We start from the raw sequence: 18833 nt of genomic DNA on the forward strand, positions 1-18833 counted from the left end.
CTTTTCCAGTTTCAGAGTTAATAAAGTGGAATGTTTTTAATACATATTAATAACACGAAAGTTTGTAAGAGTAGTATGTACGTTTGTTAATCTTTCACGCGAAAACCACCTAACCGCTAACGGATTTTGGTGATACTTTCAGCTTATATACCGGAATGATTACTATAGAAACAGACGACATAGCAAAATTTCCTGCATATAAAAACAAGTAAGGTTTACACGAAGTATGGATAGTATCATTTAACCACAAGAATTTGATATCACAATCTATAGATTGTAATTAGATGCCATTATTTCTGTATCACTTATCTGGCTATTACCTTCTTGTGATAAAAATAGGATCCATTCATAAAGTAGATAGTTCAGGAAAATATTCTGCGACCTTGATCCAAGGGCAAAGGTAATTGTTCAGTCATAATATGTCATTTTGTGGTTGAATAAATTGAAATTTATAATCTGTGGTCTAAATTTTTTTTTTATATTTTATGTTCAGCTCAAAATGTTCCCTTAGAACCATACAACAAAAGGATATCTTATTTTTAGGTAGGTATAAGTTTATTTATATAATTATTTTATTTTTTGTTTTTACAAATTTAAAAACTAAATTTTTGCGCTATCCAATAATCTTCTTGCATTTCCTCTCCCTCCAGGTTGCCTGGTAGAGATTGCTGTTTAGCAATAAGGCCGCCTTTTGTGCAAATTAAGCTTTTGTAATACCATTTCTTTTTGCATACTATTGTTTTCTCATATTTTGTACAATAAAGAATTATAAATAAAATAAATATGTAAATAACAATTAAAAATTGTTTGTTTCCATTTTCATAAGAGCAATAAAACTATATGATATGTAATTTATTTAATACTCTCATAGGTAATGGTAATAAAGGGTGATTTTTTTGCTGGTTTCTTTTTGGCAATACTGTTTTTGATAGATCACGCGTGAATCGTGTCTTGTGTCTTTATAAAACTTGTTCAGTTTGGTCTATAATTTAAGCATGAATCGACTTACGAACGAACAACGCTTGCAAATTATTGAATTTTACTATCAAAATGCATGCTCGGTTAAGAGAGTGTAAAGTCGGTTAAGAAGTGCGCGATGCACTTCTTCGATTGGCGATTTTTTTTTTGCCCAAAATGGAAGAATTGGACATGCCTCACATGTGGTTTCAAAAAGACGGTGCCACATGACACACGGCACGCGAAACAATAGCCCAATTGAGAGCCGTCTTCGGCGAACAGCTTATCTCACGTTTTGGGCCCGTCGATTGGCCGCCTAGATCGTGTGATCTAACGCCTTTGGACTATTTCTTATGCCTACAGGGATAAACCAGCAACGATTGACGCACTGGGAGCCAATATTGAAGCATTTATTCGTGATATACCGGCCGATATGTTGTAGAGAGTGTGCCGAAATTGGGCCTTGCGAATGGGCCATCTAAACCGGAGCCACGGCCAGCATTTGCATGAAATCATCTTCAAACATTAAATTATATTGATCGTTCTATCGATTCCATTATAGATTACAACAAATTTTTCAAATTTTTTGTGTTTTTTTTGAAAATCAAATCCTAACCTCTTAAAAAATCACCCGTTATTTTAACGTAGTATCTAAGACAGTAATATGACCTATATGATATGATAGGAACTTGTGTGCTGAAGGAGCAACTAAATAAGATTTATGTTATAAGTAGCTGCGTTTTGTTATGGTTTTAGGCAGTTCGCTCAGCTCCTATTGGTCTTAGAGTTATGATATAAAGCCTATAGCCATCCTCGATAAATGGAATATCTAACAGTGTAATAATTTTCAAATTGTAATTCTTTAGATTAGCGCGTTCAAGCAAACAAACTGTTTAGATTTATAATATTAGTATAGATTAGATTGTAATTAAACCAATAAATATGTATTGATCTAAATTAATTTTTAAATCTGTTGAGTTCTTTTGTATCCGTAACACAAATAAATAACTTAATAATGTTGAAGTATCAATGACATTTTAGTCAGCCATGGTGAAAGACATTAAAAAAAAATAATTAACTTTCTCAATTACTCTTAATCCATATTAATAGTTATTGTTTAATAAATAATATTATATTACAAATAAAATACATCAATTTTATAGTAATATGAGCAAATCAGGTTTCAAAAGCTACAAACGAGTCACATGTAACAGGTATTTAACAATGCCAATTCTGTCGGAAACTTGGCTCAGATGAAACTTTTGATGATGAGAGTAGTTCAATGTTCTATTGCACAACAACACATAACTATAATGTGTAAAACTATATATTGTTGAAAATAACTATTGTGAATAATATACAACAGTATATTATGGAATTGTTTTCTTTTATATGTAATATTTTGTCAACTTTTAACCATAGACTGTAGAAAAACACTATGCTGTTTGTGTGAAAAAGGTATCGTTTTTATTATTATTAGTATCTGTTGTAGTTTAAAAGTATAAAAATGATGTTATTTAAGAATACAATTTAATCCAAACAACAATTAAATGTTTACAAATTTTGAACATAGGTCTTAGGAACATAGATTCAGCCATCCTACTTTTAATAATTTTATTGTCAATGGAAAAAAATTAAATGAATGAATGGTTTGCTTGATAATAATAATATATCTGTGCAGATGGAGAATAAATACAATAATAATGATAAAATTATTATTTTCAATAGTGAGATGCTTAATTTTAATTTAAATAACAGCATCGATTAATCGCCACATGAGTATAGCAGAATATGATCTCATATACACGTCTTACATAGACCAAATTTCCTATATTATGCAGAATATAAACTTATATTGAATATGATGTTGTATTTTCTTAGTGTCCAATAACATTATAAACTATCTCATGAGTTCTTTTCACTAGTAAAAACATATTGAATTACAAAACCATTATTATTTAAATATATTCTGTCACTCATATTTTGTTTATTTGACACATTTGAAAGTGAAGAGGTCAATGACATTAGACTACATTGTCTTGGTAATATTTTAATTGCTTTCGAATACAAAAGCTGCTGATTCGTGTCCTAATTTCATTTTGATTACTGTTGGGGAAACTAAAATAATTAATAGCATGGCACAAATGAAAGCGTTCCGTCACCTAATGTTTACGGTTGTTGACATTCGTTTATAATTTTTAGCTAATGTACCACTTGGAGGTTATGTAGTTAGATATTCTTACCTCGAAAACACCAAGACATCGTCCAAGCTTGCCGATAACGCCGGCCTCCTCCAGCACTTCGCGCATCGCGGTCACTGACGGTTCCTCCTCAGGCTCGACGCCGCCGCCGGGCACAATCCAGTTGTCAGGTCGCCGCGAAGATGTCACGAGCAACACCTACGCACATTACACGTTAATACAACGCCATCGCACTCATATTTACATCAATAGAACGCTATAATAACCTCCGTTTCGGCGTCGGATCGTACGCATATACAAGCAGCACGCCGCCTAAACCCCTCATCGTCGTATATCCGTATTGAATTAGGCTTCTCCTTCACCATTTCGAGTATACACGTAAACACGAACTAAATAGACGAGCACTAACGAAAAGCGGACATCAAATAGAAAGAAAATTATAAACCGAACAAAATTTTTAATGATCAACAAACGCCATAACCGAGGTTTCCTAAGATAAACGTATCCATTTTTGACTAATCTATGAGTTACACAATGTACATATAAAATGAAACTATAATAACAATAACACTACAATTAGAGCAATATTTCAGCTATAACTAGCTTTTGATCGCGTATTTCAAGCCCATGTTGTATGGTGCCTGACGTTTTCTCTCTTAGAAAATCGAAATAGGTTTTGGAAAGCAATGAATGAGTTTATCAGCTGACAGCCGGAAATCACTGAAAATTCTTGCCATAGCCGTTGAGTGTTGAATTCGCAGATAAAGAAAATAAATATTATCGCATTTAAATATTTTATAAAATTTAATATGAATTACTACATTGTTTTTAATTAAAAATACATGTTTTATCTAAATACTTATTAATGAAAATATTAACGAGAATGAAAATACCAACAATCGTCTGTTGTTTATGGGTTTTGGTTGCTGGTTACTATTTTTGAAAGACAGTTATTTATTTGAAATTTCTCATTGTGTTTGATTTGTGTTTTTTATTTTTCAGGTTTCCAATGATGGGTAAGTAAATTTATTACAGTTTCTCTCTATAATAAACCACAATAATCATGAATTAGAGAAACATACAGCGTATATCATGCTTAATTATAGAAGTTCAGACATTTATAAATTTTATGGTAAATTTTCAACTTTTAACAAACCTTTCAGAGAAAAGCTTTGACTTTGGTGCATTACTGCAGAATCATGAGAAGCAACATAAATGTAAACCTGTACAATTTTCCAGCGTTGCAAATGGGGTATGTTTAAACTATTTCAGTTAAAATGAGAGACAGAGAACTGATATTTAACTAAGTCTATTTGATTTTTTTTATTAATTTCAGGTTAAAAGACGGCTTGATTCAAATATAAAACGGAGAAGAAGTAGTCGTCTAACTGTTTTTGATAAAATTCGAAATATACAACAATTAGAAAAAATAGACAGCCCCTTGCCAAAGTCAGACAAACAACAAAAAATAGAGCACAGAAGAATGCAATTAGAGAAATGGAAGGAAGACAAAGAAAAGAAAAAGAAGGAGGCAGCTTCACAAAAGAAAAAGCCCTTTATAGTTGGAGTTGCTCGTGCACCACCTAGGTTTGTACCGCCTCCCCCACCCCCTAAAGTGATGCCAAGTACATCAGGAAGGGTGACCAGATCACAGTCGAGAAACAAGGCCAGTCAGCAAGGCTCTTCAACAAAAAATACTTTACCAAACCAAAGTAAAACATCATTTGCACCACCTGACGCAACATTCCGTCCTCCTCAATTAAAACATTTAGAAACAGTGCCAACTCTAACTTTACCAAAAAGAAAAGGTAAAGCAGCCAGTATGGTAAAGTTTGAGCCACATGCGCCTAATAGAGATGTGAAATCAAGCACTAAACCCAATTTAAAATCAAGAGTCAATAGCAACATGAAGAAAACCACACAATATAGCACTTCTACCTCTGGAAGTAGTATGGAAAGCGAGGAAAAGGGGCCAGTTAAGAAACCCATCAGAAAATCTAAAGAGCCCATTGTTAGTAATAAAACACAGAAATCTAATAAACTGAACAAAAAACCACCACACAACAGCACAAATTCTACAGAAACTGATTCATCTCCTGTAGAAGTTAAAGTTAAGACACCTAGGAAGTCAAAGGAAGCAAATAAAACACCAGACAAGAAAAATTTGAAGAAATCTGTTATAAGCATAAATAGTTCCAGTTCGGAAACAAGTATGGAGTCACCAGCAGCAAATAAGAGAACTCCAAGATCATCACTGGGTAAAAAGGGACCAACTAAAATGATACAGAGTTCAAATTCAGACAGCAGTATGGGATCTCCTGTTGACATCAAAATGAAAACACCCCGAAAGTCGAATCAAGCTTCTCCGGTAAAGCGAACACCTCTCAAACCAATACCAAAGAGTGAATCAAGTTCTGAAGAAAGGTTAAGGTCTCCTAAATCTCCTGTAGAGGTCATGATGACCCCAGAGCAGATTGCAGCAGAGGCAAAAAGAATTAGTCCTTGTGTCACATTGTCGAGAGGAAAGGATAATGCTCGCAGGGAAATGAAACAGAAGATTGCTGAAGGTATTATTTTATTTTATACTAGCGGTCCGCCCCGGCTTCGCCCATGGTACATATTTCTCAATAAAAGGTAGCCTATGTCCTTTCTCGGGTATCAAAATATCTCCATACCAAATATCATGCAAATTGGTTCAGTAGAGGCGCGATTGAGTAACAGACAGACAGACAGAGTTACTTTCGCATTTATAATATTAGTAGGGATTATTAGTTTTACACATACTAATGATTAAATAACATGATGTCGATTATGTAGATGAATTGTTAGAAATTAAATTATTTTTTCATCAGAAAATAGTTGCTATTTAATATGGGAGTTTTTGTATTTGAAATGGGCCTTGGCTTGCCTTTGCATTGTTTATAGAATTTAGATAGACATACAGAACTTGTTTACATACATATGCAGATAAAAAATATTTAACCCAGGAATGATTTAATCAGTAAATTATTTTTATTTATATATTATATCCTAGTCTTTATAATTTATATTATTTTATTATTTCAGGTCTCCTAGATGAAGATCTCAATGATATGGAAAGCATAGACCACTTCAAAAAGCAGTTGAATTCTGAGATCAAAAGGCTATCAGAATTGTGTGATACCTGGGATAAGATTTCAGAGCAAAATATTAATTTGCCAGAATTTGTTCAGGTTTGTTCTTTCTATTATTTTTATTTTTTAGTTATAAGAATTTTAACTGACTGCAAATTATTTAGAATATGTATAAGAATTCTATATAGTACAATTTTACAGCTTTTTTTTAAATGAGTTAAAATATATACAGAATCCAACAGATGCAAGCAATGTGTTGCATTCTTTCTTTCTTTCTTACAAGCCTTAATTCACCCATAGTCGGGTATAGGCCTCCTCATGTTTTTTCCATTCTTTTCGGTCTTTTGCCAGACGCATCCAAGATTTACCCGCTGTTTTAGAAATATCGTCGGACCACCGTGCTTTCGGTTTGCCAGGCTTACGTCTACCACTCCATGGTCTCCATTCCGCCACTTTCAACGCCCATCGTCCGTCGCTCCTTCGGCACATGTGGCCTGCCCATCTCCACTTGAGTTGGCATACTTTGAGAACAATATCAGTAACCTTTGTACGTTTTCTGATAGTTCTATTTGGTATGTGGTCTAAAAGGGAGATTCCGAGCATGGCACGTTCCATTGAACGTTGAGCTACTTGCAGTTTGTGAGTAACTTTTTTTTAGTCAATGTCCACGTTTCTGCACCGTATGTGATCGACGGTGTGACGCATTGATCGAACATTCGCCGCCTGAGAAATAGTGGGATCTTCTGGTTTTTAAGGATATCGGCAAGTTTACTGAAAGCCGCCCAACCTAGTTGTATTCTTCTGTCTATTTCATCTGTCTGCCCATCCCCTTCCAGTTGTATGGTTTGGCCTAGGTATATGTATGTTGTTACTCTTTGTATTGTGTGTTCCCTAACGGCTAAGCTGTTCAAGTTAGGGTATTCTCTGCACATGAATTGGGTTTTTTGTGAATTCATTTTTAATCCAACAGCAAGCGAAGCGCTATACAATTGCTCGATCATCATTTGAAAGGCATCGGGTGTGTGTGCAAATAGGATGATATCATCAGCAAAGCGTAGGTGGGATAAAAATTCTCCGTTGATATTCACACCTGTTGATGACCAATCTAATGTTCTAAATACATCCTCTAAGGCCGCTGTAAATAATTTTGGCGATATTGTATCTCCTTGTCGAACGCCTCGCTGAATAGGGATAGGTTGGGTAAGTTGATGAAGTTTGACCTGGAGAGTAGCACCGCGGTAGATTTCTTTCAAAATTTCTACATATCTCGTATCAATTTGACAGCGTTGTAGAGCATGGAATACTGCCCAGTGAGTACACATAATGACTGACAGTATTCTGCGCATTTTTCTATGACCTGGCGTACGGTAAATATGTGATCAATTGTTGAGAAATTGCGTTTAAATCCCGCTTGCTCCACTGGTTGTTCAGCGTCAAGTTTACTAGCAAGTCTATTTGTCAGTAGTCTGGTAAAAACTTTATAGATGTGAAGAAGGATCGATATAGGCCTATAGTTGGCAAGATTGGCCTTGTCACCTTTCTTGTACAATAATGTGACTATGGCATTTTTCCATTTTTCAGGAGCTCGCCCTTGTATAAGCACACTATTGTAAAGTTGTTGGAGTTCTTTAAGAAATACTGGGCCTGATTTTTTGAGCAGTTGAACTGGAATATTGTCTTCACCGGGCAATTTATCACATTTCATTTGCTTTAAGGCAGTTTTTATTTCGTAGAGACTGAAGTCAGGTAAGTCTTCCGTGTAGTGTCTCGTTAATTTAGCTCTGCAGTCTCCCGGTATAGAAGTAGGTTGTGATGATGAGGTGTATAGGTTGGAGTAGAATTTTTCAACAATCTCCATAATCTTTTCTAGATTGTTGGTCTCTTTCCCATTTTCTGACTTCAGTCTACAAATATGCTGGCTACCAATTGACAACTTTTTTCTGAATACTTTGGGGCCTCGGTTCTTAGTAATAGTATCCATTATAGTGTCGTGGATATGATTCCTGCAGTCCCGACGTATAGCTCTTTTGACTGTTTTGTTAAATCCTGATATGTCGCTTGAGTGATTAGAGAGTAGGGTGCGTCTTTGATCGATCAGGTTTTGGGTGGTCACTGATAATATATTATGTAATTTCTTGCCGGCTTTTGGTTTGCTAAACTCCATTGCAGCCGTTTTAAGTGCATCTGATAGATGATCATTTATGTTGTCAATGTCTTCGTCTACACTTTTCTCTCTAAGCAGATCTTGAACACGCTGTTGAAATTGGTCGGTATTGGCGGATATAGCATTTAAATTATATTTTACATTTCTTCTTTGTATGAGTTTTGAGCGTTCAGACTTTGTATTCAACCGGATTTTGGCTCTAACTATCCTGTGGTCACTGCCCATGTTAATGCAGTTTAAAGTACTGACGTCAGTTATTACGTATTTCTTGTTTGTTAGAATGTAATCTATTTGATTTTTAGTAGTACCATCTGGACTAGCCCAGGTCCACTTCCGGTTATTATTTTTTTTGAAAAATGTATTCATTACATATAATTTATGTTTAATTAGAAAGTTTACTAATAATTGACCTCTACTATTTCTGGTACCCAACCCATGCCTTCCTATGTATTCGTCATTTATTGTAGATCCTTCTCCAATCTTTGAATTAAAATCACCCATAACAATAGTATAGTAGCTAGGCGAAGTGTTAAGAGCGTCCTCTAGGTGACCATAGAATTCATCGACAACCAAGTCGGGGCAGGAGCTCGTTGGTGCGTACACCTGCACAACTTTTAGTTTTAGACGACTATTAACGTTAAAAATAGCGTAAATTACCCTAGATAAAAACAGGGGTCACGCTCTTTAGAAGATGTGCAAAGGATTTATTAATTAAAATTCCAACACCACCCTGCGAGTTCTCATTTCCTTTGTGGTATAGAAGGTGGCCAGACGGTAGTCTTGTGAGACCATCACCCTGTCGGCGTGTTTCGCAAAGACCCATAACTGTCCAATTGATTTTGTTCAGGACGCTGTTTTCAAGTTCCACAAGATGTTCATTTTTAAGAAGACTTCTCACATTAAACGTAGCAAAATTTACAGTGTTTTTATGGCAGCCGGATCCCGTCCAGAGATTTTTAGCACCCCCTGTCCTGTCGGATCCCCGACCGCTGCCGTAGTCGGGCCTAACAGGACCGCTGGGAACTGGGGGCCGTGGTTTATTGGCTTAATTCATATTAATCATGAGGGGTTTTAGCCGTGAAACGCCGTGCTGGCTACTGCAAGTTGGCGAGTCCACTCTATCAGAGGGTATTTACTCCTCTGGGCTTGTGGTAGCCCTCTCTGCCGATCTCTGCCGATCAACAGTGTTCGGGTTATTTGACCGCCGCCCGATACTCGGCGTTGACGGTTTTACGGTTTGCTAGGTCGAATACGCAAGAACCAACCTTCCTCCTTTCTCACCCGGGCTTAGGACCGGCCATGGCGGAGTTTGAGATGTGTTGCATAGATGCATTTCATTTATATTTCTCACAAACCTGTGTGGTTAAGCTTGCTCGTACTCGTCCACCCGTTCACGCGTGGTGCCGTGACCACGATCGTGTAGAGATTACATATTGTGCTCATAAAAATGAATCCATTTAATAAATAATAATAAATAAATATTTCTGGACAATTTTCACACACAGCATGATCTGATCCCATACTAAGCTTTCGCTTGTGTTATAGGATGGCAACCAGATGGCTGATAAACATACATATATATAATTTTAAATTAATACTTATATAGATAATTAACACCCAGACAGAGCAAACATCTATGTTCATCACACAAATATTTGCGCCGGGTGGGAATCGAACCCACAACCTCTAGCTTGGAAGGCAGGGCCACTACCAACCAAGCCAACCGGCCAGTCAATTAATTATTTATTACTAGAGGTCCGCCCTGGCTTCGCCCGTGGTACATATTTCGCAATAAAAAGTAGCCTATGTCCTTTCTCGGGTATCAAAATATCTCCATACCAAAATTCATGCAAATTGGTTCAGTAGTTTAGGCGTGATTGAGTAACAGACAGACAGACAGAGTTACTTTCGCATTTATATTATATAAACTAGCGGTCCGCCCCGGCTTCGCCCGTGGTACATATTTCGCAATAAAAAGTAGCCTATGTTCTTTCTCAGGGTCTAAAGATTGTCTGTGCCAAATTTCATCAAAATCGGTCCAGTAGTTTATTCGTGAAAACCAATACATGCATACATAATTACAACCCTTCCTCTTTATAATATTAGTATCACTACATAGTATAAAACAAAGTCGCTTTCTCTGTCCCTATGTCCCTATGTCCCTATGTCCCTTTGTACGCTTAAATCTTTGAAACTACGCAACGGATTTTGATGCAGTTTTTTTTAATAGATAGAGTGATTCAAGAGGAAGGTTTATATGTATAATAACATCCATTAAATAGTGGAGAAGTACTGTTATTTTTGAGGTTTCTAATGTGATGTCGTAAATAATTACATGTTTTCCGCTTACATTGCAAACGCAGGCTGAACCCTACGAGTTTTATCAAAATAATGTACTAAGTATTGTACACATTGAAAAGGTCTACAGAAAAGTCCGCGATGGTATATGTCTATCTCTTATGGATAACCCACAATAACTTTTTTTTGTCATTTACTTTTTACGACAAATAATGGCTAATTTTCGATGCGATTTTAACCAATACAGCATTAATCCTTAACCAATTAAATACCTTGAATACATTGTTCATTTAATATAGATCTATATGGCCCATTACACCGTATGATTTAAGTGAATATTTTCGAAGATATTACAGATTTAAAAATTGCGGGACGTAGCGTTTGCGGCGGTACCGGCCGGCCGCCCGGCTTTATATTTTAAGCCGGATTTTAATTCGAAGCCGGAGCGTGCCGCTATGTTTTTATATACAACGTTCACAGTTTTTCTGTAGTGTATTTAGTATCAGCATTTCACCCGTGCGAAGCCGGGGCGGGTCGCTAGTAGATTATAAATGTATCTTTCTAGGAAGCGATTCTAGGAGCGGTGGGTCAAGCACGCTTGCTTATGACGCAGAAACTCCAGCAGTTTGCCGGTCTGGTCGCAAGGTGTGAAACACCAGACCCTTCGCAGCCGCTTGTTACAGCGGTTGATTTGCACGGCTTCTGGGATATGGTGTTCATGCAGGTACTTTATTTTTACTTATTTTTTGATTAGGTAATAATCTGACATAATCTACGGCTCTTTTCCTGAGGGCCGTGGATATCTATGCAAGATTTCCCCACTTAAAAAAAAGTGAAAGATGATTATAGTGAATACTAGATCAATCATACTTATGATTTAATAGAGTAAGATCCCAGAGCGATAAGACATAACTTATTTTCTAAAAGATGAAACTTTATGTTCTCAGTAGTGTCTCATGTACTTTGTATACCTGCGTGTTTGTGAAGTTTGCCCAGTGACACCTGGGCAGGTACCAGGTGAGAAAGGTGACTAAAAATAAGAGTTACTTTACTTAAATTTAGATGGCTGATTTTTAGATATATTTTATAGAATATCATTCTCAAATGGTATCGCAAGTATCAGACACTTTTCATGGACCAAAACTTTTGTCAGCTTTAAAGACCAAGCTTTAAAGCTCCACCAAAAATAAAATATAAACTTTACTTATTTTTTAATGTCTGATTTTTTAATATGTTATCAACATAACTATTACAAAATTATATTTAATCAGTCAGATAAATTGTAATGTAACTTTCAGGTGGTAAACGTAGACATGCGTTTCAAGAAGCTAGACCAGATGAAGGCTCGCAGTTGGACCGTGGAGGAGCAGCCCGTGGAACAGAGAAGGAAGGTGGTTAGTAAGCCGAAGACGAACAAACCGGCTGCTACAAGCAGGATCAGGGATATGATTGCTGGTAAGTTGTTTACATATATCGTTAAATTTAAATATTATTAAAATACTTAATCCATACTAATATTATAAATGCGAAAGTAACTCTGTCTGTCTGTCTGTTACTCAATCACGCCTTAACTACTGAACCGATTTTCATGAAATTTGGTATGGAAATATTTTGATACCCGAGAAAGGACATAGGCTACTTTTTATCCCGGGAAAATGACGCAATCCCAGAAATCCCATGGGAACGGGAACTATGCGGGTTTTTCTTTGACTGCGCGGGCAAAGCCGCGGGCGGAAACCTAGTACTTAAATAAATAAATTGTTTGCAAGTAAACATGGTATACAAAGGTGTTAAAATACATTATTACAGCATGTTTAGCCTTAATTCAACGTCATGCAAATTCACTACATAGTATAAAACAAAGTCGATTTCCCTGTCCCTATGTCCCTATGTCCTTATGTCCCTATGTCCCTTTGTACGCTTAAATCTTTGAAACTACGCAACGGATTTTGATGCGGTTTTTTTTAATAGATAGAGTGATTCAAGAGGAAGGTTTATATGTATAATAACATCCATCAAATAGTGGAGAAGTACTGTTATTTTTGAGGTTTCTAAAGTGATGTCGTAAAAAATTACATTTTTTCCGCTTACATTGCAAACGCAGGCTGAACCCTACGAGTTTTATCAAAATAATGTACTAAGTATTAAACACATTGAAAAGGTCTATAGAAAAGTCCGCGATGGTATATGTCTATCTCTTATGGATAACCCACAATAACATTTTTTTGTCATTTACTTTTTACGAAAAATAATGGCTAATTTTCGATGCGATTTTAACCAATACAGCATTAATCCTTAACCAATTAAATACCTTGAATACATTGTTCGTTTAATATAGATCTATATGGCCCTTTACACCGTATGATTTAAGTGAATATTTTCGAAGATATTACAGATTTAAAAATTGCGGGACGTAGCGTTTGCGGCGGTACCGGCCGGCCGCCAGGCTATCTATACGAAGTCGGAGCGGGCCGCTATGTTTTTTTAAACAACGTTCACAGTTTTTCTGTAGTGTATTTAGTATCAGCATTGCACCCGTGCGAAGCCGGGGTGGGTCGCTAGTACTTTAATATATTACATATTATATACATACTGGAAATGTGGGTAACATAAAGAAATCATTTCACATATTATTTTTTATAACTAATCAGACAGCATTCTTCTGTTTTCACGAAAACTGACTAACGTGTGAATGTAGTCGTTTTTTCTGTTATTTTTAAATTTAGTTGTAATTCGATTTGTTTTCTCCTTCAATGCTTAAAACATTGCAATAATAAAATATTTTGGCTATGTAGAATATAAAGGAACTAAGTTATAAATAAAACAAATCACTACACTATATTACCTATAATAAACAACTTTCTCATGCACCACAATAATTTTCAGCTGCACGTAAAGCGAAAAAAGAACAAGAGCCGAAAGCAGAGGAAACTCAACAAACAGACGACAGCAAGACGTTCGAAGCTGGCTTCTTCAGCGTGCGGTCGCCGGTTCGATGCCCGCCGATGTGCACGCCAAATAAACCTACTTTATTAAAAGCGGTTTTATCGAGTGAGGCAAAGAAAGCGTCCGCTTCTAAGGTATTTAAATATTTTTTCAAACTCAAACTCAAACATTTGTTTATTCAATTAGACTTCTTCTAGAAGCACTTTTGAAACGTCATAGGTACATATTTTTAACATTTACCACCGATTCGGAAAGCAGTATCTACGGAGAAGAATCGGCAAGAAACTCCATAGTTGCTCTTTTTAATCATGTCAGATTTACAATTTTACAGATTACATATTATGTAATATCATAATATTTTGTTAATATTATGCCAAAGAACTGTCCTGTGGTTTTTACGCGACAACTCCATGGGTTTTTATCGTCCATATATTCCTTAATACTGTAGTACGCTCTCTGAACTAGTACATTTTTTATATAAGTTTTAAATTTAGAACTACTAAACTCTTTAATATTATGAGGAATTGTGAATTTAATTGTAAACAATATTGGAAGTAAAGTTTATGGTGCTTTTCCACCCACCCACTGTGCGAAGATCTGTAGCGAGGAATGTCTGTTTGTCTGTTTCTTACTAATAATAATGAACAATTTCCCAGAATTCTGCATCGTTCGCAATGCTGCGCGCCTCTATGTTCGGCAAGAGTGTGGAACAAGAACCCACTGCTGTTAACGTGAGTAATATATTACTAGTAACTTTGTAAGAATTGATTATTGTAATGTTGATAGCAATTTGATTTTTTGTTATTTTTTTATATAATCTCTCCTGTGTTAGTAATTTTATGAGATAAATAACTAATTTTTTACGCTTCCCACCTCCCCTTATAAGAACATAGTTTCATTTCATTTAATTTATTTATTCATCTTCATAGGTAGTACATAAACATGCACTTGAAGCAAGTCTACATTGAACAATCAAATCATACATAAAAATTCAACATTTGAGTAAATAGTTGTTTAGGATTTACAATTTTTTACATCAACATTAACATAAACATTTGAAATCTCGATCATTATTTACTTATAGCTGTACGAGTGAGATTCTTTTCAGTATTCTATCAGATAATGTATTCCCTGTTTACTTTGTTCTACATAGAAAAGTTAATAGTTATTAAATAACATTTTTTTTCCAGGAGAACCCACTACTATTCTCACCAGTAAATCTACACGCGACACCCGGCCGGAGCATTCTAAAATCCGGCACTGCACAATCGAAAAAGTCTATAAAATTTCTCTTTGACAGTTCCGATACGGAAATTCTAGATAATTCCATAGACAAGGATATGAGTGGAATACACAAGTTGGAAGATACGGAATTGTCTATGGATCACGAAAAGGAGAATAGAAAGAAGTTGGTCAGGCAAGATGCGGTAGAACGGAGTCCCATCATGACCAGGAATAGACGGAAGAGTCAAACGCCGAATAAAGGAGATATAAAGAAGATTCTAGAAGAGAGTGACTTGAATACGCCGACTCGTCCGCGGAGGGCTACAAGGAATAAGTCGCTGGTTGAAATTGCATAGTGTATAACGCGAATCATGTAAAAAGAACGCTGGATGAAAGTGATGGGGTGTGTTTTGGCATGTATCGAGTTTAGCACGAAAGTTATTTGCTGCTTATTTTATTTTTGAAGTAGGCTCTCGAGTCGTGGCTTCGCAACTACATATTTGTTATTCTTATACCATCTCATAACACCAAATAGACCAATAAATCGCCAATGCGCAGCTTAACCGTCAGCGTTCTTTTTACATGACGTGACCTATACTATTTATGTGGTAGTTCTGTGAAAATAGTGACAACAAAGTGGTTCAAATTTTATTGTGTTGTAGCATTTTTTGAGCTAAGGTTGCAGGAAATGATAGTCTTTTTAGATAAGATTGAACAAGTTTGTATGGATGCATACTTGAGGTTTGTGTACCAGTGCTTAAAAGTTTTCTTCAATAGGGTAGTATCAGTTTTAAATTTTTATGTACATTACAGAATATGTCATGTTTTGATTTTAATAAATTAAATAACTGACTGACTGACTGAAGGTTTGGTAATAAGTAGTTTATCCTTTTGACCAGTTTAGAAATATCTTAAAATGCCATATTAGTAAATTAGTTACCAGTGGATAAATGAATAATTAAGTTTCATAAACAGATTTGTTTCAATGTAACAAAGCTTAAAAACAGGAATTTACGGTAAATATATTGACGCGTAGATTGAAATCGGCGGGACCATTATATTAGTTGTGTATTTTTAACTGACATTTCCGAAAAAACTATGTTCTTAATTTGTAGCGATTTTGTGCAGAGTACTTTCTGTATATTTTTTGTCAAAAATTTTTACCCTTGATCTTAATAATTGGCTATGACATTGTTTATGATATTGATTATATTTGACATATTGAATGAATATTATTAATGGATCTATTAATATTGTTTTAAAATAGTTATAACAGTCGCAGTGGGAATGTGTTTTAAGTATTTAATTTTTGTTTATATCTTGAATGTCTAGTTCAGAATCATGTATCTTTTATTATGTTAATTTTATTCTAATATAAGTTTGGGGTAAATTTTAGACACGCAAAATATATTTAAATTTATATTATAATATTGTAAACTTATGCTTTGATATAAAAAAAATCTTTTCTATCTGTATCTAAGTATATTTCCTACTGTTTTTTTGTAAGAGCTAGCGCGCACGAGCAACTTTGTCTCCGCAACTATTTTGTCTCTCCCATCAATTGTATGGGGAGTTGCGTCGCTACGTGCGCGCACTTTCATACTAGCCCATGGGTGGAGAGACAAAATAGTTGCGGAGACAAAGTTGCTCGTGCGCGCTAGCTCTAACATTAATTTGTAAAAACCGATTCCTTTCTTAAAAAAAACAATTATTTGTATATTATAACTCTTAAAAAAATTGGAGCATTAGATTTATAATATTATAATTTAAATAAAATCACACTGAAACTGTTCAGGGTTTTATATAATATAGACTAATTAATTCCAAAAAGTATACATATTATGTAGCTATCCTAATGACTTTGTGAATAAATTAGAGCCCCAGCAATCAACATTATTAAGATTATGAAAATTGAAATTATAATATTTCCCCATACTTATGGGATGAAACATTTATAAAAAAGTATCAACAAAGTGTTTTTGTTCTGTAGATAGTTTCGTATTATAATTAGGACATTGATATATTTAAAGTTTAGTTTAGAAGTAATTGTGGAATGTTGCTGTGTGATGATTTGTGCCTTGTTTATTGTAATGTTTAATTTTATATAAATAAAGATTTAAATCTTAAGTTTTGTTTTATTTGAAGTAGGTACTAACAGTAGCGGTCCGCTCCGGCTTAAAGCACTCAGTGATCGCATATTAAGGTGAACGAATAATATTTTTTTTAATCGGGCCAGGAGTTTCTGAAGTTTGCGCGTTCTAATAAACTAACAAATTCTTCATCTTTATATCATTAAGCTTTTAATAGTTATAAACTTGCGCTTCTAGTAATTATTGCTATTTTAAGGTGTATTCGATATATTTGTGGATATATTCTTTTTACATTTCTATTTAAAAATTAGAAGCGCAAAAACCAAATCGTTTACGAATTAACAAAAAAAATTTAGATCAGATATCTCTAAAAAATGCTATCATTATTGTTATGAACACATCCTATTTATTATAATTTATAGAAATAGAAAGTTAAAGATAATACATATATTCAATTATTTATGAGCATAGACTATTTGCATCACCCACTGAAAATGTCAGTCGAAATTTTGATGTTATCTGTGCAATAAATTTATACGGGAATAGCGGTTCGCGCCAATTTGTATGATAGTAGATAAGACGTCCTGGCGCGAACCATTGCCCTATTTAGCACACTGCCAAATTGCTCGGTATTGGACAACGGAGGAACAAGGAGATATAAAGTTTTAAATATGCGTTATTAACATTTAAAATAATGCCTAAAGACAATATAATCCCAAACTGAGTTGATTCTTCTCGAATTTTTTCTTTTTTTTATGTACCTACTACCTACTCAGTTTGTTGTTGTTTGAGGAACAAAGGTTTTCCTCTAATTTCTTCTTATTCTTTCGAGGGATGGTGACATGTTAATAATTTCAAACATTACAATAGGATTATGTTTTATGTGTGCAGAAATATATAAATATTATAAAAGTGCATTAAAAATCGAATTCATGCACTTTAAGTGTTTGTTAAAAATATGAACATTCCAAGGGTGATAAATGCAATTGGGATAAATAATATGTTATCAATATACGCAAGAAGAATATTTCTCTCATCCGTGTACATTGGTCAAATGCCAGAGTAGGGCGCTTGTGCACTACAAGGAATTTTACTGTCCGGCATTCCGATTTTTTACGGTCCGGTGTGGCATGAAAAAACCGATGAATTGCTTGTGCACCTGTCCGTCTTTACTCGGATCAGTGCGGTGCAGTTCAAGGAAGTTTGGCGGTATAATGCTATCATAAATGATTGTTTTTGCATTTTAGTAAAAAATATAGAAGGTGAAATATTATATTACTTCGTTATAATAAAAAGTAAAGTTCCGTAAGAGATTTAAAATGCGTGTTTCACTTATTTATTTTAATCGGTGACGAGGAGCTAAAGCTATTCCCACTTGAACTTTAACTTACCAACACTTACTTAGATAATAATTATAGGTCAATGCTTGGTCAATGTATATAAAATAACAATACCGACTTCTCAAATCTCATTGCCAACTAAAAGAAAGTAAAACAAGAGCTTGCTTTTAATTGGCATATGCAGTAAAAACAGTAAAATCCAAGCAAGTGGGCATTCGAAAACAATTATACCTACAGCGACTCGTAGACACAAAAAACCATCCGGAATAGGGAAAAGTAAAATGTCGGACAGTAAAATTACGTATAGTGCACAAGCTAGTATTAGATTAATGGCGTGCCATACCGGACCGTAAAAAATCGGAATGCCGGACCGTAAAATTCCTTGTAGTGGACAAACGCCCTTTAGGGGTGGAGAGACAAAATAGTTGCGGAGACAAAGTTGCTCGTGCGCGCTAGCTCTAACATTAATTTGTAAAAACCGATTCCTTTCTTAAAAAAAA

General features: G+C 35.0%; 2 protein-coding genes across 3 annotated transcripts in view; one reads left to right on the forward strand and one right to left on the reverse strand.

Moving 5' to 3' along the window:
- The window catches only part of Aps (diphosphoinositol polyphosphate phosphohydrolase 1 Aps), a 158873-nt gene extending 155004 nt beyond the window's left edge, over positions 1-3869 (reverse strand). For both annotated transcript variants that reach the window (XR_016316428.1, XM_089701999.1), the window contains exons 1-2: positions 3425-3869; positions 3201-3356 (exon numbers count right to left, since the gene is read on the reverse strand). Coding sequence is in view for 1 of the 2 variants with exons in the window: in XM_089701999.1 (XP_089558125.1) it covers positions 3201-3356; positions 3425-3523 (255 nt within the window). In the remaining variant the exon portion in view is untranslated. The remainder of the gene's footprint in view (positions 1-3200; positions 3357-3424) is intronic.
- A 247-nt stretch (positions 3870-4116) lies between these two features.
- LOC149483735 (uncharacterized) lies at positions 4117-17030 on the forward strand. The gene is made up of 9 exons (XM_089701936.1): positions 4117-4174; positions 4322-4410; positions 4495-5725; positions 6225-6370; positions 11299-11457; positions 12032-12188; positions 13620-13813; positions 14336-14410; positions 14870-17030. The coding sequence occupies exons 1-9, from the start codon at positions 4168-4170 to the stop codon at positions 15257-15259; spliced, it is 2448 nt and encodes an 815-aa protein (XP_089558062.1). The 5' UTR covers positions 4117-4167; the 3' UTR covers positions 15260-17030.
- The last annotated feature ends 1803 nt before the right edge of the window (positions 17031-18833 follow it).

This window comes from Colias philodice, chromosome 12, assembly GCF_061535455.1.
Source record: "Colias philodice isolate Cphi_HAF_F1 chromosome 12, ilColPhil1 Martin Lab GWU primary, whole genome shotgun sequence".
NCBI lineage: Eukaryota > Metazoa > Arthropoda > Insecta > Lepidoptera > Pieridae > Colias > Colias philodice.